Source organism: Quercus lobata, chromosome 6 (assembly GCF_001633185.2).
Source record: "Quercus lobata isolate SW786 chromosome 6, ValleyOak3.0 Primary Assembly, whole genome shotgun sequence".
NCBI lineage: Eukaryota > Viridiplantae > Streptophyta > Magnoliopsida > Fagales > Fagaceae > Quercus > Quercus lobata.
In genome coordinates this window covers 7,360,726-7,382,871 of record NC_044909.1, presented here as the reverse complement: position 1 = coordinate 7,382,871, position 22,146 = coordinate 7,360,726, and the positions used below count along the sequence as shown (strand labels likewise).

Genomic DNA, 22,146 nt, shown 5'->3' with positions numbered 1-22,146 from the left:
ATTTTAATAATAATAACATAAAGTCGGTCCAAATCTCAAAAATGTTAGCAAACCAACAATCCCATTGTGGTCCTAAAATCAATGACCCATATAAATATATAAACCACATAGGAAAATACTCACCAATAAACAAATTAGCAACTAGGCATAGTCTGTTTTTCATTTATTAAAAGAACCAATTTCAAAGGTCCCCTCCCTCTCCCACGATTCTATCAAATTTTAAAAACAAAATAACACGTGTGTTTAGAACATCTGCTTCAATTTATGCAAATTTTTTGTGGGTTTCAGTTAGCTTAATTGGTAAAGTTTTTGATGATTGTATAAGAGATCTAGGGTTCAATCCCCACCTATATCAAAAACTGATTGGTATATTGGTCTGATGATAAAGAGCTATTATCAGGAGTGGACACCATAAGTTGAAACTCTCTCTAAAGAAAGAAAAAAATCATGCAAATTTTTCTTTTATCTATTTTAGCATAAAAACTTACTTTTTTTTTTTTAATTTATACATATTAACTTTTTAAAACAACTCAAAATATTTATTTTACTTAACAACTATGGTCTACTCTCTTTCTTCATCATTAGGATATGTAAAAAAATAATAAAAACTAAATGTAAAATAAATAATGTTAGTGTAAATTTACATTGATATTATAGAAACCATGTATTTTTATACAACTTTACACAGTTTAATGAAAGTGAATTTTGAACTTAATTGACTAAAATATAGTATTTCTTCTTTTATACAAGTATTAATACAGTTGTTCTTAAACTCGAGTCAACATTAAATGTGTTTGTATTAACTTATTATTAATTTTTTGACTTAGTAAAAATAGAGAAAAAGGTTCAAAATTTTGAAAAAATATATATTTTTTAAAAATGTAAATAAACTCCATTAAAAAAAAATCCGAAATAAAGCCCCTTCATTTGAAAAGAAGTAGAAACCAAACCAAACCAAGCTAACAAACTCCATTAAAATAAACACTCAAGATCTCATATTCCTACACACTCTTCCAATGTGGAACCCACAGCACCTTCCCACCCACCACAACCAACCAAATTTTGCCACATCAAAACAAAAAGAACTAAACATCAAGTTTCCTTTGCCAATCTTTAACGTGGCGACAAGCTATTGGCTGTTTCAAGTACATACATGGAAGCTTCCCTTACAAAACCACACACCCCAACCAAATTAAGAAAAGACCATTTGACTTGCCTTGCTGTACCTCTACAGCTTAGTCAGGCTTTAGTCAAAAATACAAAGAAAAAAAAAAAAAAAAAAAAAGAGAGAGAGAGAGAAAGAGATCCACATTCTTTCTCTTTATAACATTCCTTTACTACAGAAATCTTTGAATCTGGTAAGTCCAAACTGAACTAAAAAAAAAAAAGAAAAAAAAAATACTCACTCTCTCACTGTACTAACTTTAATCCCTCAAATCAAAAATTTCAACCAAAAAAAGAAAAAAAAAAAACAACAAAAACAAAAAACACATTAACACATAAAAAGCTAGTTTTGTTTTACTGTTCCTTGTTGCTTTTGCCTTTTTTTTTTTTTGTGTTGTGTTATAGCTCAAATTTTTTGACTGTGCCACAATCTGTGGCCAACTTCAAATCATTGCTGTTCTTCGCTTTTGTCTCAAAAAAGCTACTCCCTCTCTTCAATTAGCGTATGCACATTCTTCAATCAAACTCTCTCTTTTTTGGCTATTAGGGTTTTTTTTTTTGTTTTTCTCTGTCTAAGTGTGTGTGTATGTGTTGATTTTTTTCTGTTTGGGTGGTGAGAAAGTGAGGGGGAAAATGTGGTTGGAAGAGAGTATGAGTAGTCAATGAGAGTTCATCATAAAAAAAAAACATGGGGTGTGTGTTTGGGAGAGAGGTGAAGCAGAGTTCAGTGGGGAGAGAGAGGAGGAAAGAGGAAGAGGTGGAAGAAGATAATGAGGTTAGGGTTGAGAGAGTTGTGGAGGTTGGAAGAGAGGCTCAGAATGGTGAGAATAGTAAGGAGAAAGAAGAGGAGAGGAGTGTGAGGCCAAAGAAGAGGTCTTCTTCTAGGCCTAATCCACGGCTGAGTAATCCGGTGAAGCACGTGCACGGCGAGCAGGTGGCTGCCGGGTGGCCCTCCTGGCTCTCTGCTGTCGCCGGTGAGGCCATCAATGGCTGGACGCCGCGGCGGGCTGATACATTTGAGAAGCTTGACAAGGCAAGTTCAAGTTGTATTTTGATTTATTGTCATTGCTAGTGACTTGAATTTCGGAGTATTTTATGTTTGTATTTAGTTCTTTTTGAATTTGATGATAATGATGTTGTTGTTGAAGAAGTTATTAATTGCTTTCAATGTTGAAATTATGTGTGTTGTATGTTTTATTTATGTTTGTTTGATGTAACTTTGGTTTCTAATAAATCGCATACTGTTACGGTACTAGAATTAGGAATTTTGGTTAACTTGGATTTTTTTGGTGAAAAGAGAAAATGTTGTTTTTGTTGATGTGTTAGTCATTAAATGTGTGTTTGGTATATGATGATTAGATTGGGCAAGGTACATACAGTAATGTGTACAAAGCTAGGGATAATTTGACGGGGAAGATTGTTGCCTTGAAGAAGGTTCGGTTTGACAATTTGGAGCCTGAGAGTGTGAAGTTCATGGCCAGAGAGATTCTCATTCTACGCCGTTTAGATCATCCCAATGTTGTAAAATTGGAAGGTCTGGTGACTTCGAGGATGTCGTGTAGTTTGTACCTTGTTTTTGAATATATGGAGCATGATTTGGCTGGTCTTGCTGCGAGCCCCGGAATTAAGTTCACAGAACCTCAGGTATTGGCAGTCTTATTTTGCTTGATTTTTTGTTTTGTGTAGTTGAAGATATTTATGCCTCGTGTCAAATATGGTCTTTTGGGTAGTTATATCTTGTGTATATTGTGGACCTGGCAGGTCAAATGCTATATGAACCAATTATTATCTGGGCTTGAACACTGTCACAATCGCCATGTACTGCATCGTGATATAAAGGGTTCAAATCTTTTGCTAGACAATGAAGGAGTTCTTAAGATTGCTGATTTTGGATTGGCTTCGTTCTTTGATCCTAATCACAAGCAGCCTATGACTAGTAGGGTGGTTACTTTATGGTACCGTCCTCCAGAACTTCTTCTTGGAGCCACTGATTATGGTGTAGGTGTGGACCTCTGGAGTGCTGGTTGCATTTTAGCTGAGTTGTTGGCGGGGAAGCCTATCATGCCTGGACGCACGGAGGTAAGTACTGATTTTTTTAATAAATTCTGTATATTCTTTTTCTGCTTCCTTCCATAACTTAATGATGCTTTAGTTGGCATTCTTAGTATTAATTGAAGTTTGTTGTGTACCCAGCAATGGCTTCTGTTACTAAATTTGCTACTGACATCTATCTTTTATGTTAATTAGGTTGAGCAGCTACACAAGATATTTAAGCTCTGTGGTTCTCCATCTGAAGAGTATTGGAAAAAGTCAAAACTGCCACATGCAACCATATTTAAACCCCAACAGTCATACAAGCGATGCATAGCAGAGACTTTCAAAGATTTTCCACCATCATCTATGCCACTAATTGAAACCCTCCTTGCAATTGACCCAACTGAACGTCAGACTGCCACCGCTGCATTGAGGAGTGAAGTGAGATTTTATATTTGACTACTATATTTAATATTCCTTAATTGCCCCTACTCCCCTTGTAGCTGTTATCTCTTTTCAATATGGACAGAGTTTTCCTCCAAATTGGGTTGGAGGAAAGTTTCTCCAACTCAGTACGCGGCTGTTTATAAGGCTATCAATGTGAATTTTAGTCACATGACTTACTTAAAAGTCACGTGACTTGTTTAAAGAGTTTAATAAATCATGTGATTTAATACACATGGATAATCTTATAAACTACCTCGTATTAGGTTGGAGGAATCTCCTCCAATTTAGTTTGGAGGAAAACTTTGTCCTTTCAATTTGGCTTTGGCCCTTTTATGGCCAGCTTGCTTAATAGTATCTATATATCAAGCTACACAACTGCCTGGATAATTTTTTAGGTGATGTACATATTGCATTTGGTAAAATATCCGTGGGAGTCCATGAACAGATCTTTTTATCCTTTTCTTTTGATTGTTATTTTGCCCTTCTTTAGAGGTGGTAATTGGAAATTGTGCATCTCTGGCAGAAGCATTCAAATTGTCTTCATAGTTAGGTTTCTTTATTCATCATTTTTTAGGTTAGCCACCTTCTTTTCCAGGTTAGTAGCAGTTGTTAATATATCATGACAGCTAAAAGCTTTAACACATAATGTTTCCTATTGAGAATATTAAAGCTGCTCTGTTTACCAATACAACAACAACAACCACCAAGCCTTGATATATCCTCAATAGATTAGTTAAAGTAGGCCACATGTTTTCTTTTCTGCCATTTTGTGTAATTTCCAATTGAAAAAAAAAAAAAAGTTAGGGTCTAAAACTTTTTTTGGCTACTTGACTGCAGTCTAATTTCCTGACGTCAAGATTTTATTAGTACTGTATACCCTGAATTTAGGCCATCTGTTAAGTCTTTGACTATTGAACCTTTCAAACCTCTCTTTTGGTGCTATTGGTAGAGTATGGCTTTTTCCCCCTCGTTTTATAGTGAAAATGGTTACATTGAGCAGTGTCTAAAAGGCTGTTTCTCCAACTCACTCACACACACACACTGACACACGTGTGTATATATATAGCTGTTCGATCTTGATTTATGTCCATCTCAAGCTTTGAACTTTGTAGTGCTCATGCTTGGTTCATGTCAGTCTCGTCGAGCTCTTTCATGTTCAGGTGCCTATGCAGGCTTGTTCTTTAACTGAAGCTATAATTTGTGCTTTTTGTAGAATATTATTTGATTTTTTACATGTGCAGATGCACTCAGATCCTCTATTTTAGGATTATAGGTACACATTCAAGGCTTACTTTCATTACACCTTTCTATTTGCATAAGCTTTTATTTTTTTATTTTGTAAGTGTACCCTTGGATGTGTAACAAAGATAAAGTTTCATCATAAAACACATTGCTCAGTTGCCCATGCTGGCCAAGCTTGTCATTCCTCAAGCTTGACCTGTTGAGAAAGGAGTCCAAAAACTTTTGCTTAAGCTTGTTGTGCTAAGCTGATGAACTTGCTTAAAGGAACTTATTTATGACCTGAGCTAGAGTTGTTCACAGGAAGCTTGTTTATTTGTCAGCCCTATACAATATTGGTTTTATCCCTAGACCAAAATAACTATTACTTCTTTGTTGGTGGTTGGCTTGAATCTATTTTGAATATCTCTATGTTGGCATTATTTTATAATTGGCAAATATGATATGTAGAAGAATTTGTTTGAAACTTTTTTTAATTTACCTTTTCTAATTATTAAATATGTGAGTTCTTTCTTGTTTTTTCTTTTCTTTTTTGGACAGTTCTTCACAACCAAACCTTATGCATGTGAGCCTTCTAGCCTTCCCAAATATCCTCCCAGCAAGGAGATGGATGCTAAGCTACGGGATGAAGAAGCTAGAAGGTGGTTGACTACAGTTAATTTAATTTCTGATTGTGCATATCATCAAGTTTGGCATCAGTTGAATCCTCAATGCCCATGTCTTTTAACCTTTATTAAGTTAGCTGGGTTCCTTGTGAAGTGCCAAAAGTTAATGAATAATGTGCACTAGAAATTTAATGAAATACACACATTGTAAAAGGTTTTAATAATTGTCACGTATAACTCAATATATGGCATCTCTATAAAATGTCCAGAGCACTATTTCTATGTCATATTATATTTGGAACACACTGAAATTTCCTCATCTGATATATATATATGATCTTTTTGGTTCTTTGACCCCACCAGTTAGGCATTTCTTCTTGCATTAATTAATTTCATGATCTTTTGAAAAATTGTTTTTCTTTATATTCATCCTCCTCTTCTTTAGCAAAAACACTTGCCATGTGATTGACTAATATATGTTCTGTTCTGTTTTTCTTCACCAACCCCTTCCCCCACCCCCCTCCCCCTCCAACCAAAAAAAAAAAAGCTCTCCAAGTCTAACCTTAAAGGAACTTCATGACTGTAGATTGAGAGCTACTAGCAAAGCTAATCCAGATGGTGTGAGGAGATCTCGTCAACGTGATCGAGCTATGAGGGGAATTCCTGCTCCAGAAGCAAATGCTGAGCTTCAAGCCAATCTTGATGTATGTTAGATAAGTTGCTTCTTTCAGAAAAAAAAAATATATATATATATATATATATCTATCTATTTCCATGGTTTTTCGCAAATTAAGTTGTTTGGAGGAGAAAATGTTACCTTAAAACTTAGGAAAGAACATTTTCAATTTTCTACTCTATTGGCTGATTAGGTAGATGCATGAGTCCAACAAGAAGAGAAGCATGTGTCTCCAGTGGTTGGCACTACCTATAATTAATCACCACTTAGGCCTGCCTTTTTCACTCTTTGCTTTTCCCTAGTGCTTCTCAGGAAAAACAATTTCACTCATACGCACAATCCCCTTGAGAACAAAAGTGCCTCTTGTTAGTGTATAGTTCACCAACATCTGTACGGGAAGTGTACAATATAGTCATTTCTTTGACGCTATAAAAGTGAAAAAAGGAACAAAAATTGAATTTCACACCAAAGAGCAAATTGGTGTTCAGTGAACTGTGGTGTTGTTGAAGGAAAGATAGAAGAGGATATGTGTGGACTTGATGATAATTGACATATAGAACACTTGGAACCTTGGGAGGACTAATAATATAAGCTTGCTAAATGTCTAAAGTAGCCTAGCTGCCTCATAGAGAGGAAGTAGCATACACTTACCATGTTTTAGAGTGTTTGATTAAAGATTTTGGAATGTTGTGTGGGGGAAAAATGGTATTTATCAGCTATTTCTTATGAAATATATTCTTTGTTGTCATGCATGCAATAAGTATGGGATGCAAGTAATACTTCACTTTCCAATATTTGAATTGCTATGGATGTAAATGTTGGCATTGCCAGATGTGCTTAGGGACTGCATTCACCCTAACCAGTGAGTTAGTTGTGCATATAATACAAAATTTGGAGTTGTTATAAAATGGTCATTTTGAGATGTATAAGTCACTCTGTTAACAAACTGTCAGAAACAGTATGACATCTCTTTTCAACATCAGTCCATGATAGATTTTCAAACTATTAAGATATCTGTTATAGTGGCTCCATGAGAAGGTGAACACGATTTATTTTTCCCCCTTAAATGTCTACTTCCCTTGTTGATTTTCATAACTCATTAGGATCTTCTATCTAATTGTTTGTATTTTTAAATACTTAGCGATCATCATGAACACACAGTAATTTTCTTTTCCAATAAAACATTATACTTAATTATCAAAAAAATGTCACATAAAGTGGATAATTTGTACATGTCCCATTTGGGTTCAGCATGTTTGGACTCATGAGGCAGTTGACTAGGATTAATATATGACTTAATAATAATGGATATAAGGATATGCCCTTTTGCTTGGGTCAAAATTGGGAAATCTAGCATTAGCATCTGACCAACCATTTGATTTATGCCAAGTCCTACAATGTAGAAGATTAGAACAACTTTGTTTTTAACCATTTTTGCTAATTTGATACGTTGCTTACCTTTTGCCCCTCTCTCCTCACAATGCAGGATAAGTGTGTTCTTAAAATAATGTAGTTGTTTCATTCATGCAGTTTTTAGTCTCTTGCATTACCTTACTGTATAATTTCACCACTATTGCCCGTGGAAATACTTTCAATTGAATATTTATGATGACTCTATTTTTATGTTACTGCTTACTACAGAGGAGGCGTCTAATTACACATGCAAATGCAAAGAGCAAGAGCGAGAAGTTTCCACCTCCACACCAAGATGGAACACTTGGCTATCCTTTGGGTTCTTCACATCATATTGATCCAGCATTTGATCCTCCTGATGTTCCATTCAGTTCTACAAACTTCTCATATTCAAAAACACATATCCAAACATGGTCTGGCCCATTAGTGGACCCTGCTGCTGTTGGTGCTCCAAGGAGAAAGAAACATGCAGCAGGTGATGGTCATGGACACTCAAAATCATCAAAAAAAGACTCAAGAAGATAAGAATTCTGCTCATCATGGACAGTCATTCAAGAAGATAAGAATTCTTCTCGGATCAAAGACACAAGAGGCATGTAATATATTTTTTTTTATATGAATTTCTGAGAGCATTCATGAAGCTGCAAATGCTACTGATTCGGTGTCTTATATTCAAGCCGGATGTCATATATTAAAGCCGGAAAAGCCAATTAAATTCAATGGAGAGGTAATATATCTTGTAATCCAGTTTTCAATTTCTTATTCTATTTTTGAATTGTGAGAGGCTTCTCAATATTGTATATTTTTTTATTATATTATTTCCCCCCTTGAGTTGAAATACTCTATTAGGTTAATTGAAATTCTAATAAATTTGCATTGAGAACCCTGATCTGGTGTTTACTTTTGTATTTTTTTTTTTTTTTTTAATTTTGATTTTTTTGAGATTTAAATATATTTTCCTAAGCCAAATACTTTTGTATTGTTCTTATCTGAGAGCTTGCTTTCTGGTTTTTCACATAAGAATATTTTAGTTAATCCATATTGCAAGTGTAATATTTTAGTTAATCCATATTGCAAGTGTTCTCTCTCTTTAGGAGTGAAATTGGAGTTAAATGTTTGAATAAAATCACATGATTGCCCACCCATGGTTTAAGATAATTGCATTATTCTATAAGTACTGATGCTTCCATTGCACACTCAACACTTGCTTCTATGCAAGAATAAAAGATTACAGCACTGATCATATCTTACCACTGAAGTAAAAGTGAAAATGCCTTCTATTGTAATCAAAGGATGTTTCTAGGTAGTACAAGATGTAAATATAGGGTGTATGAAAAAAAAAAAAAAAAAAAAATGGAAGAAGAAGAAGAAGAAGAAGAATTGTGGGGACACACATTGCTAAGTTTGTAAGGACATTGTGTGCTTGCAAGTGACTGTAGTCTAAACTAATATCTTGGAATTATCTTTGAGGTAGATTTTCGACCAACGGTAATAAGTCTCATTCACTAGTCTCTTTCTTCACTTGGCAACAAAGGGTACTGAAAAATCATTCCTCTCTTTCTTTACTTGCAAAAAATGAGTACAGAAAAAAGTGTATCGTAATTTAGCTTCTCTTTGCTGAAATGACCACCCAAGTTATAGTTAGAAATATCTGGTATAATTTTTTTGGGAGTTAAATTTTACTTAAGTGATTATGTAATGAGCAATGATAGGGACACAAAAAAGTTTACAACTTTTGTCATGAACTCGCTACATGGTGAGTTGTGAGTGGTAGAGGTGTAATCCCACCATTTTACCTCCACCACTCATAGCTCGTCATGTGGGATGTGTGGACTTTTTTTGTGTCTAGCATTTTTTTTTTTTTTGCATAATTCATCCTTATATTAATCCAACTACGATAGCATAACTGAAAAAATAATCATGTGGGTGAGTAGGTTGTAAATTCAAGTGCAGAAATTAGTTGAATTGTGCTATCTTCACTTATTAGACGACCTAATCCATCCAAGGGTGCTAAAGCAGTGTGATTTTCAGTAAGATGGAAAAAAAATTTGGTGACAAGTGACAACTACCAATCTACCTAATAAATGATGATATCTTTTTTTTTGATGAATAATAAATGATGATATCAAACCTGTTTTGCTTGGCAAAGTTTTATTTTTTGGGGTGTAGTAGAAGTTGTGAAACACTGAAACCCCTCTCAATGATGTCAAATCCAACAAATCACCATGACAGTCTTCATTACTGAGTAGTTAGTTCCCCATGACAAAATCAGTACTCATCACCATGACAATCTTCTTTACTGGGTAGTTAAGTCTAATAAATAACAAAACCGAATTCAAGCAATCTTATAGTTTAATGGAAAAGGGTAATAGGTGATTAAAGAAACATCATTTTTATATGAACTCACTAGTGATATCATTTTTAATATGCACCAACGTGATATGTCAACAATTATTTTTAAAATTTGTTAAAATATTTTGTATCCTTAAATTTATTGAATTTATCCTATCCTTAAGTATTCCTCAAATATTAGAATGTTGGATGGAAACACCTAACTACCCAACATGACTTGTGATCTAAAGCAATTTACAGCCTCAAAAACTTTTCTTTCCCCTCATCTTTTTTCTCTTACTTTGTCAATAGTCACTTATTTCCTCCATGGAAAGCAGAGCCCAAATGGTCATATGGAAAAATATATAGCCCTCAAGACAGGTAGGTAGGTTGAAGAAAAGCAGTTGTTTGGTTTGACAGGAGGATTGGGAAGGCTTAGAACCTTGTAGAGACTACTAACCGTATTAGGTGTACATGCTTTGTGCCATTCAACAAATCACTACAAATATACCAAAAAATAAAGTGTATTCAAGACCCTCTCTATATATATTACAACAAGTGGCTTATCTCCAAACTCATAAACCCCGAACCCTATCTTTGTATTCTTTGTTTCCTGCTTTCCTCTATTGCTGCCTCCAAATTGTAGAGAATCCAAAAAAAAGATAAGAAAAGAAAAGAAAAATTCAATTCTAGTATTCTAAGCTTAGCAGCAGCAGTGCTAGAGGGTTGGTTGGACTTCAAGGGCTAAATGAGACCACCGGGTCCTGGTGGGCCTCATCCTGGAGGACCTGGACCAGGACCTGGACCTGGACCTGGGCCTGGTTGGGGTCCACCTGGGCCTGGTTGGGGTCCACCTGGACCTCCCGGACCTCCAGTTCCGTGGCCTGGACCGCCAGACTTTCTTGGTGGCTTATTTGGTGGATTATGCAACACCATATCCTCTTGGTAAGTCACAATTTGTATCTCTCCTTTTTCTTTTTTTCTTTTTTTCTTTTTTTTTTTTTTGGTGTGATAGTTACAATATACTGCTAATTCCGCAGTTCAAACATTTTTCTCCTAAACCTCCAAGCACTTTGTATATAGGTATGTGCCAATTGAACTAAAAAGCTCTTAGCCAATTTGTATCTCATACTATATACATTAAGTGGCACAACAATTTTCAGTTTTTTTTTTTTTTTTAACTGTCAATATACTATATAGTATATGTTGATGCAAATGTGATTTTAGCAGGGAAAAAAAAAAAGAAAGATAGTGTTTTTGATAGGTTCATACAAATGTAACGTTGCTTTATTCACAACTTTACAACCTTAACAAGTTGTGAAAAAAGCTATGGAAACAGTTATACCATATGCCACCATGAAAAGTGAGAATAGGTTGATTGATTTATCAGCAAAAAAAAAAAAAAAAAAAAAAAAAGTTTTGTTTTGTTGTGGGACCATTTCTACTTATTTGCCAAACTTTTTTCCAAATATATAATTACAACTTACTATTCTATCTTACTCTTACTATTTCAAAAATCATTTTTTACAAATTAAAAAAAAAAAATCTAACAACATTTTAATTTTGTTTGGCAGTTTCTACTTCTTGTGCTGCTGTTGGTTAGTACAGGACTGCTTTGGTCCACCAGCTCCTCCTCCTCCTCCTCCTCCTGGTCCTCCACCACCACCCCCTGGACCTCCTCTTATATTTGCTCCACCTCCACCTCCTCCTCCTGGGCCTCCTCCGCCACCACCACCTGGACCTCCTCTTGTTCTGTTTCCTCCACCTGGTCCTCCCGGCCCACCTGGCCCATTTGGACCCCCTGGCCCATTCGGACCCCCTGGTGGCCCACCTGACCCGTTTGGACCTCCACCTCCTTAAATCTTGTAATTTCACTTGTTGATGAGTATTTACATGTAACCAAATACATGTGGTTACAGGACTATATGTTTTTCATAACCCCAAATTTTCACCTTTTTTGAGCGTGATAGACGTTCACTTATGATGGCACATAATGCTCAAAGTGATCATCTAACAAAGAAATGTAATGTACGTTATGGATTGATAAAACAAAATTTTATCCTTCAAAAATTCTACTTCTGTATTTTTGTCTTCATATATAATAGCTTCTAATCTACCACAATGACAATGTTGTTTCTGCTCAGTGGCAAATCATATATTGAGTTTAAAAAATGTGATTACGCTAAATGGCTTTACTAAATTTCATATAGGGCTAAGAAGTTGTAGTTGCGGTAACTACACCAAATAACAATAATTTTTAGATAAAAACAACAATTTATAATAGAATTATAGAACACATACAAATTTAATGGTTGTTGTAAACTTGACTTCATTTGTTAGGCATTGGCAAGTGAAGATGTGAAATAATATAGCATATATATGAATATACAACATTACCGATTGGAGGAGTTTGTTAAGAGTTAAGACTAGTCACAGAAACAAGAAAATTGCCTAGAAGAGAGGTTAAAACCAATTCTCACTACCCATTTTTACAATTGGTTTTTCTTGTTTGAGGGAATATTCCAACTAGAGTTGTTGAAGGGCTAGCCCAGGCCTGTCTCAAAACACCATGAAGAGGCCCATTTCGCCTAGCCCAATCTACTGCTCTATTTGGGCTATATAGATATTCCCTTAAACAAGTATTAGGCTAATGCAAAATGGTCATCAAGGGCATGCTGGATTAAACAGGGGGCAGGAAATGTGTAACACTCTAGCCATCTGAGACTTGTCTGGGGCGATTGGAAATTTTATAGCTCAGGTCCAACACAAAAATATCGTTGGCAGTCATATATATTATATGCATTAAGCCATTAAGCAATGAATGAGGACATCGTAAATTTTAAATTCTCTTTTTTTAAAGGACCAAAAAAAATTTTTTTGATAGAACCAAAAAAAAAAAAAAGGAATGTGTAGCCAAACAACCAATTTAAAACTAATTTTTTATGGGAAGATATTTGGTACAATTTTGAACCAATTTTCTGAACTAAAACAATTAAAACCAACTATCCGGTTATACCTTAAAACTTACATTTGCCAAACCCAAATGAGAATTGAAGGAGAAAGTTAGAGAGGACAAAAATATGATGGTAAAACGATTTTCCTTTCAAATCTTTTTTTCTACATGAAGATAGCATTTTTTTTCCATCATCAAATTCTAGAATAATGCTAGAGATATAAATTTTTTTACAAAAAATTTTACAAACTACTGATGTAATGAGTGATTATTAGTAAATAAAAAAGTAATGTTAATGGTGTGCCTAGATAAAAACCAATAAGAAATTGGACACATCAACAGTTTGTAAAAATGTTATAAAATAGTTTGTGACTATAGCATTATTCCAAATTCTATTGGAATTAGCAGAAATATATCAAAAAGAAAACCACACAAGGTAAATGTCGCGTAAAGCAAATCACAAGGAAGGGAAGTTTCATAAAATAATCCACAAGATAATTTCATGTTTTAAGAATATACCATAGGGGTGCTTTTTACTTTTTACCCTAATAATAATGAGAGGTTTTAGAAGGGCACTATGTTCACATGTTGTCACGATTATTGCATGAATAATTAGGCGAGATCCATTCAATTCTTGCCAACGATGATCATAATGGAGAGGTTTCTAGAAGAGAATTGATTGCTTTCAATCATGTAGGGCAATCATGTAGGCTAGAAAAACCATTGTCGATTGAAATTTTAAAGGAAAATGAAATTAATGATGCGTTTGGATACTGCTTATTTTTCTAAAAGCTAAACACAATAAAGAAATAATAAAACAGTTACTGTTCACGTGTGGGTTACTGTTCATTTGCCTTGATGCACTGTTCATGAGAGAGACGTTGAAAAAAAAAAAAAAAAAAAGCAAAAACGCAAGACGCATCAACCTAATCCAAATGTATACTAATTACCCGTTTGGATACAACTTTTCCCAAAAATGACCCTATTGGGCCTGACCTCACTTGGGCTCACAACTTATTTATAAAGTGGGTTTAGGATTTTCTACTTTGAGTTGTTCTCAACATAGAGACTCAGTGAAGCTGCCTCTCTCTCTCTCTCTCTGAATCACTCTTTTCTCTCTATTCTCTATTTCCTTGAGAACCTTTCAACAACCTTTTTCTTCCTCCAACTTCTCATATTTATAGCTCTAAGTTAGTGTAGAGATTATGATTACTACCATGGTTAGTGCAATGGGAGGTCTAATATCATTAGTCGTAAGTGGATGATTTGGTGGGAGTGGAATGTGGTGAGAATGGCCTTGGAACTTGGTTCCCACTCCAGTAGACATACTCGGCAACGGTGTTTCCTAAGGCACTGTTGGGTATGCGAAGGATGGTTTGTTTGAACGTTATTCTTTATTTATTGTTTGGGAATGGTTTGCCGAGTAAGGACCAAGTGACAAAACTTGGGCCTGCAGTTTGTGTGGGTTCGGGCTGGGGTTTTGGGTAGAGAGAGATTGGGGCCATGGGCCACACTGCTAGGTCAGAATTCAAGGCCCAAATGGATCCGGGTACCACGGTGCCGTACATTAGCCCCCTCTTGATTCATGCTCGGCAATTGGGAAGAATCAAGGAATTCAAAATGCACTTACGTTTGAGAAGGTTAACAGGTGGAAACTTGGGCGGTTTCAGAAACCCATTAATGCGCTCTCAAAAGGTGCGCTATTCTAGGCCTTTGGTTCAACCGTCATCATTACCTGATGGTTCGTGAACCGAGGCAGCATGCATGTCAGTTGGCATTGGCATCCGTAAAGTTTTTTCGCTAACTGAGCCCCATTATTGTTGATTGGACATTGCTCACCCCTCTTTGGCCTCTATAAATAGCCCATCACAAATCATTTTTTCACTTTTTCATTCTCCACTCTCTTAGTTTTCTCTCTTTCATGCATTCGTCTGTGCGATTATTCATCAATCTAGAATCCCTTTCTTCCCTAAAGCCCAAAGTAAGTTTTCTACCTCTTCCTTTTACTTTAGCTTCTTTCTTCGAGTTTCTTCCTTCAGTTTTAGAGTTTAAGATGAGTTATGCTTTTCTTCTGAACACTAGGGCATCTTTAGCCACATTTAGGCAAAAGTTTGATATTCCTGATGATGTGGACGTGGCGTATTGCCACGAGAGCGAAATTGCTCTCCATAGAGGAGAACATATTGCTTTCTTTCCCTTCATGGAAATTCTAGAGGGTGGGGTTAGGTTTCCCGTAGACCCTCTCTTACTCAATACACTTAGGTACTATGGGCTGTCCCCCGACCAACTTCCTCCCAACTTTTACTGGGTAGTTAGTTGTGTCAGTAGGTTAAACCAAACATTCGATTTGCAATTAAACTACCATGATATAAACCACATGTACAGTCTGTGTGAGAATAAGAGTACTAACTATTACTTAAAGGTTAGAGATACGAGGGTACAGCTAATATCATGCCTACCTGACTCCAATAGGAATTCAGCCAGGGAGTTTGTCCGGGTGCGCGGCAATTGGTTTGCCAGTGAAATCCCTTGCCCCCTTTCACAACATTAAGTGGGTTCGTATTGATCTCTAACTTAATTGTCTTTCCACTTATGGTTGTTTTACTTATTTGAATATCGACACCGTATTTTATCTTATCATATATATATATATATATATATTTTTTTTTTGTAGACAGAAAAGTGTTTATCCCGGATCTCAGGGAAGTCCACGTTAGGGATCTGAATTTTGTACTCAGGTCCGAGATATTTGTTCACTAGGGCGGGCAGCTCCGAGCGTCCCACCTGATCCTCAGAGTCGATCCCGTGTACTCTACCTGGTAACATTTTAGGCAAGCGCTTTTGGTAGACAGTCCCCTCCTGTCGTACATCAACATTCGACACACAAATTTTCTTCCGCCGATACTCATAGTGGGAGAAGCTCGGGAACTTGGTCGGCAATATACTTGTTCAGACGAACTTACGCCGTTGCGGGACGAATCGACAGAACACATGTCCTAACGTCTCCGAGAACTTGCTCACGCGCCTGTTGAGAACGAGGCTCCCGCACAGGGAACCGAGCAAGTAGCTGTCAATTTTACTAACTTCTCTGACACCGAATTTGACCGTAGTGGAGACATAGTGACCCAAAAGACCATGAACATTGATCGTTTTATGCTCGGGGTAAGGCAGACCACGCAACAGCAACCACCTCAAGGCCGAGGTCAGATGCCTTCCCCCCTACCTCCCCAAACCGAACGAACCTGAAAGAAGCAACGTATTGCCAAGCAAACCTCTATCGGTCTGGGCGATGTTGTAACTAAGACTCCCCCCTAGCCATCTAGGGGTATTGTCATTCAGGAGCCACAGACCCAAGTCGGGGCAAGCGTGGCGTCCTCTTCCTAAGCAGCGCAGGCATGGCAGCCCACATTTCAATTGGACGGCAAGCTGCTCCCCGTGAATGCTAGTGTATGGGTATGGGAGAAAGGTGAAGGGGATCGTGTTGCCCAAAACTTGGTGCACGGCCTTCTTCTGCCCAAGGACGTGCACGCTTTTAAGGAGAGGAAAGAGGAGTCTATGGGAAGAAGACTACAATGGCATACTATTGTGGTAATCTTTCATTTATTGATTTCTTACTAACCCTTATATATATATATATATATATATATTCTTTTATTGCCGTACTAATTCCTACTGCTTCATTAAGCTGCTCAACTAGCCCATATCCTCAATGGGCGATCAAAGGAACTTTTCGAGGATGCTGACCGGGAGAAGGCTGCTGGGGAGGCGGTTGTTAGGACAGCAAAGGACAAGTCAAAGGCTGCTGATACTGCCGAGAAGAAAGCTACTGTCGCGAAAAAGGCTAGGGCGCTGGCGGAGAAAAGGTCCGCGGAACTCATGGCGAAGCAAAATGAAGCTAATCTAAAATTAGACGAGGTAGTAAGTCTGAATACAACTCAAGCAGAGGAACTCGCCAACCTGAGAGCGGCTTTGGAGGCTTGTGAAGACAAGTGGTATAATGAAGGATTTGCAGACGCCAAGAATTTCGCGAAGCCGGTTGTGAATCAGGCTCGGAGGCTAGGTTTCGAGGCCAGTTGGTTTGCTGTCTTGCAAGCCTTGGGGGTCCCTGAAGACTCTCCTCTTAGGGATCCCGACCAGATACCATTCCCGAGCTCTACTTCAGCCGCGCAAAACCCCCCGGCGCCCATTGACGAAGAAGAGACAGTAAGCATGAGGGAGTTGGTGGAGCAAATAGACGCTCATGTGGAGTTAAATGATATGGAAGCCACCAATATCTCCGGTGCTAGTGATCAGCCCAACGAGGACATTCTTCATCCCACAGCAAACCAGCAGCAAATCGAGACCGCTGCCCAGACACAACCTGCAGATCCAACGACTTAACTACCGGACCGGACCCTTACCGCTTACATTTATTTTTCTTGTCTTTGCATATTTTATCCCTTTCAGTTAATTCACCTACGTCACCGGGTTGTGGTGACTAAACAATTACTTACTTTGTCGGGTTTAACTCATATACGGTCACTGGGTTTTGATGACAAGACATTGGTTTCATTTTTGTGTTGACTTTGTTGGAATAATGGTTTATTTGTCGAACATTTGCTTTAATCATACTCATGAATGCTTAATTACCGCATTATTTTCTTCGTCATGTTCTTCTATTTTCTGTGCATGTATGTCTTTCTAATGATTGGGTTTTGAAGATCGCTTCCGGGAAGGCTTGATGGCCAGGGTCGATTTGTAAGGTAGAATATTTTAAGCCTTCAGCCATTGGAAATCCTTCTCAGCATATATTTGCCCTCTTAAGAAGATGTACGGTAGGCTTCCACCTGCTCGGGAAGCAGGTTTCTGTCTTTAGGATATTTTTCAGTAGGCGATAATAATCGAACCAAAAAGCAGGTTCCTGTCCTTAGGATATTTTTCAGTATAAGGTTTCCACCTGCTCGGAGATAATAATCGAATTAGGAATTAGGTTTCTGTCCTTAGGATATTTTTCAGTATAAGGTTTCCACCTGTTCGGTGATAATAATCGAACCGGGAATTAGGTTTCTATCCTTAGAACAAATTGCCCTAGTCTTTTTAGCTTCCTCTACACTTATTAGTTGGCAATACTAAATAAGTAATAATAAAATCGAATACAACTGCAACGAGAAGCATTGTCATCATATTAGCTAATGAAATGTACATATTCGGATTTACACTTCCACGCACTAATAGTCAGTGATAAAACTTCTTAAGATTATGGCCAGGGAAGTGGCCTCTCGTTAAGGTCTTCTAAATAGTACGCACCCGCGCCCGCAATGGCAGTAACTCTGTATGGTCCTTCCCAAGCTTGGGCTAACTTCCCGGCATTTGTATCTCGCATATTCCCCACGGCTTTCCTTAGCACTAAGTCTCCAGCACTAAATTCCCTAGCCTTTACATCTCGACTATAACGTTGGGCAAGTTTCTGCTGGTACTCTGCCAATCGTATAATTGCCGCTTCTTGGCACTCTTCCAACCAATCCAAACGTTCTACCATTAGCTCACTACTTTGGGCAGGGTCAAATCCTGCAACTCGTGCACTGCATAAGTTCACCTCGGCCAGTATCGCGACTTCTGCTCCATACGTTAAGGAGAACGGAGTCTCCCCTATGGACCTCCTGGGGGTTGTTCAGTAAGCCCACAAAATATAAGGTAACACTTTTGCCCACCTTCCCTTTACATCGTCCAATTTTTTCTTCAACCCGTTCACGATTGCCTTGTTGGTAGCTTCAGCTTGGCCATTGCTCTACGGATACGCTGGAGTGAAATACCTGTTTTTGATGCCGAGATCACTACAAAAAGCGTGAAAAGCTTTACTGTCAATCTGTAATCCATTATCTAATATCAACGAGTCTGGCACCCCAAATCTCGTAACTATATTTTTCCACACGAACTTCTTGACGTCTACATCCCGGATATTAGCTAAGGCCTCGACTTCTAACCATTTCGTAAAGTAATCAACTGCCACTAACACAAACTTGCGATTGCCTGTTGCCTGGGGAAATAAGCCGAGAATATCTAGCCCCCATTGTGCGAATGGCCATGGGCTGCTAACGAGATTCAGATGACCTGCTGGCTGGTGGATCAGGGGAGCATGCTTTTGGCATCGTTCACATTTACGCACATATTCGGCGGCATCTTTCTGCATCTACGGCCACCAAAATCCCTAAGTTATCGCTCGGTGTGCTAATGAGCGCCCCCTACATGACTACCACACACTTCGTCATGCAACTCGGACAGAAGCTCATTTACTTTCTCGGGATGCAAGCATAAGAGGTAGGGTCCCCTAAAAGACCTCTGGTATAACTTGCAATCTGCTGACAACCAATACCGAGAAGCCACTCGACGGATCTTGTTAGCCTCTTTTTCATCATCCGGAACTCGATCTTCGACCAAGAAGTCAATGATCAGGTCCATCCAACATGGCCTAGTTGCTGAAATCATGGCAACATCGACCCCGGTTGTACTAGCATTATCTGCCACACTAATACTTGGCTCCCTTATAAGCTACACTTTGATTAGCCGAGGCACATCCTCAGTCATTGACGACGCTAACGTAGCTAGGGAGTTAATGTGTCTGTTCTGTGCCCGGCCCACTTGGGCCACCTTCGCCGTACAAAACTTGTTCATGATTTGCTTTACTGCTTGCAAGTATACTTTCATCCGAGAATCTCGAGCCTCAAAGCTGCCCTGGACTTGATTAACAACCAGCCGAGAATCTGAGTAAATTTCTACGTCTCGAGCGCCCATGCCTAAAATAGTCCTCAATCTGGCAAGAACGGCCTCGTACTCAGCCTCGTTATTAGAGGCTTTAAACCCCAATCTAAAAGAATGCTCTAACCGTATTCCTTCCGGAATAATTATGACAATTCCGGTACCAGCCCCTATGGCACTCAAAGCACCGTCCACAAACACTCTCCATGGGCGATTCTCTACATGACAAACCATCTTTCTGTTGTTTTTTGGAGAAAACCCCGCAACGAAATCAGCAAGGACCTGGCCCTTCACCGAGCTTCGCGGCTTGTACCGTATGTCAAAGGAACCTAGCCGGGTCCCCCATTTAGCTATTCGGCTCATGAAGTCTGATCTCTTCAACAATGATTGCAAAGGATACTCAGTCAGGACAAATATAGTATGAGCCTGAAAATAATGCGGCAACTTCCTCGTAGCGTGTAATAGGGCTAACACCAACTTCCCCAAGGGTAAGTATCATGTCTCAGCATCAACCAGAGTTTTGCTAATGTAATACACTGGTTGCTGTATTCCTCAGTCCCTTAGCAGTACGACGCTCACGGCATGATCGGACATTGAGAGGTACATGAATAAATCCTCCCTAGACTCCGGGGCCGTTAATATGGGCGCTTGCATCATATAATCCTTCAAATCTCAAAAGGCTCTGTCACACTCCTCATTCCACTAAAATCCTTTCTACTTCTTCAGAAGCTGATAAAATGGTCGACAGCGATCAGCAAATTTGGAGATGAACCGGTTAAGTGCATCTAACATCCCGGTCAATACCTGCACTTATTTCAGATTGCTTGGCGGCTTGAGGTGATTCACGGCTTCGATCTGATCGAGGTTAGCCTCTATTCCCCGATTAGTGATCAGATACCCAAGGAACTTACCAGCCCCCACACCAAAAGTGCACTTCTCAGCATTCGGACGCAACTTATGTTGCCGAAGTACCTCAAACACTCCTTGAAGATCTTCTACATGCCATGCTTCTAGTTTACTTTTCACTACCATGTTGTCGATGTATACTTCAACCGTACGCCCCATTTTATCCCGAAACATCCTCGTCATCATCCGTTGATACGTGGCCCCGACATTTTTCAATCCAAATGGCATCATATTATAATGATAGTTGGCATCCGAGGAGATGAATGCTGTCTTTTCTCGGTCCTCAAGTGCTAGGGCAATCTGATGATACCCCTGAAAGGCATCCAAGAAGCTCATCCGTGGGTGTCCGTATGTGGCATCTACCAACTAGTCGATCTTTGGCATAAGGAACGAGTCTTTTGGGCATGCCCAGTTTAAATTCGTGAAATCTACACAAACCCTCCACTTGCCATTCTTCTTCTTTACTACCACGGTATTTACTAGCCACTCTGGGAAGAAGATCTCCCTTATCACCACAGCTTCCTTCAGCCTTTGGACTTTCGATTTTATCGTGTCAACATGCTCCTTAGCCGCTCTCTATGGTTTCTGCTTCTTAGGGGGGAATGATGGGTCCACATTAAGCTTATGGACAATGAACTCAGGGTCCACCTCGGGCACCTTGTACGGACTCCATGCAAACACATCCACGTTCTACATAAGGAATAACAACATTTCTACCTTATCCTGGCTCTTCATGCTCGTTCCTATTTGAAAATATCTATCAGTATCCGGTAAAATTTTAACCTTCATCAGCTTCTTGGCACAACTAGCCCCCACTTCTTCTCGTGGCTTCTATAATTGCTATAATGATGTCTCCTTGGTGGTTTCCTTATGTTCAACCTACTCGCCCTTCCAACTAACTGCGGCAACTAGGCATTACCTAGCCATTTGCTGGCTTTCTCATACTATGACAACGCCCTGTTCGGTAGGAAATTTAACCTTCACATGCAAGGTGGACGGAACAGCCCCCATTGCGTGAATCCACGACCTTCCCAGGATCGCCGTTTATGGGGAGAATGAACTGACTATTATGAAGGTCACCGTCACCTCCTTACCTTCCATATTTACAGGAAGGGAAATTTGACATTCGAGAATCACCACCCTTCCATTAAAAGAGACCAACGGCGTATCATACTTCATCAAGTCCTGATTCTTTAATCTGAACCCTTCAAATAAATCCGAGTACATTATGTCGACCCCGCTTCCCTGGTCTACCATCACCCTTTTCACTAAGAAGCCGTTTATCCGCGCTGTCACTACCAACGCATCATTGTGCAGTTGAATCGTTCCCTCCAGATCCTCCTCGTCAAAAGTGATGGGCACCCAACCAACTTTTATTTTCTTTATGAGGGGGTTGTTCTCCCGAGGAATTTTCTTTGGGTGCCACTGTCAACACCCCTCTTCTGGTTATAGTCGCACCCCTCGGGGCAGCATGGATGACCTCAATCACCCCTAATGGCGATGGGAGAGGGTTCCCTTTTTGCTGAGCACCATGACTAGCATCCCGGTTTCCGGAATCCACTACGAACTCTTTCAAATATTCGACCTTCACCAGTTTCCCTAGATGATCTTTTAATACCCGACATTGCTTGATGGCATGCCCC

The 22,146-nt window shown here is 38.7% G+C and overlaps 2 protein-coding genes across 2 annotated transcripts; both read left to right on the top strand.

Moving 5' to 3' along the window:
* Positions 1–1,289: 1,289 nt before the first annotated feature.
* LOC115994438 (probable serine/threonine-protein kinase At1g54610) lies at positions 1,290–8,464 on the top strand. Its single transcript, XM_031118592.1, has 7 exons — positions 1,290–2,197; positions 2,524–2,808; positions 2,926–3,243; positions 3,412–3,639; positions 5,425–5,525; positions 6,076–6,193; positions 7,807–8,464. Exons 1-7 carry the CDS (start codon positions 1,853–1,855, stop codon positions 8,101–8,103), a joined length of 1,692 nt encoding a protein of 563 aa, XP_030974452.1. The 5' UTR covers positions 1,290–1,852; the 3' UTR covers positions 8,104–8,464.
* A 1,955-nt stretch (positions 8,465–10,419) lies between these two features.
* LOC115993918 (basic proline-rich protein-like) lies at positions 10,420–11,992 on the top strand. The gene is made up of 2 exons (XM_031117907.1): positions 10,420–10,854; positions 11,484–11,992. The coding sequence occupies exons 1-2, from the start codon at positions 10,658–10,660 to the stop codon at positions 11,767–11,769; spliced, it is 483 nt and encodes a 160-aa protein (XP_030973767.1). The 5' UTR covers positions 10,420–10,657; the 3' UTR covers positions 11,770–11,992.
* The last annotated feature ends 10,154 nt before the right edge of the window (positions 11,993–22,146 follow it).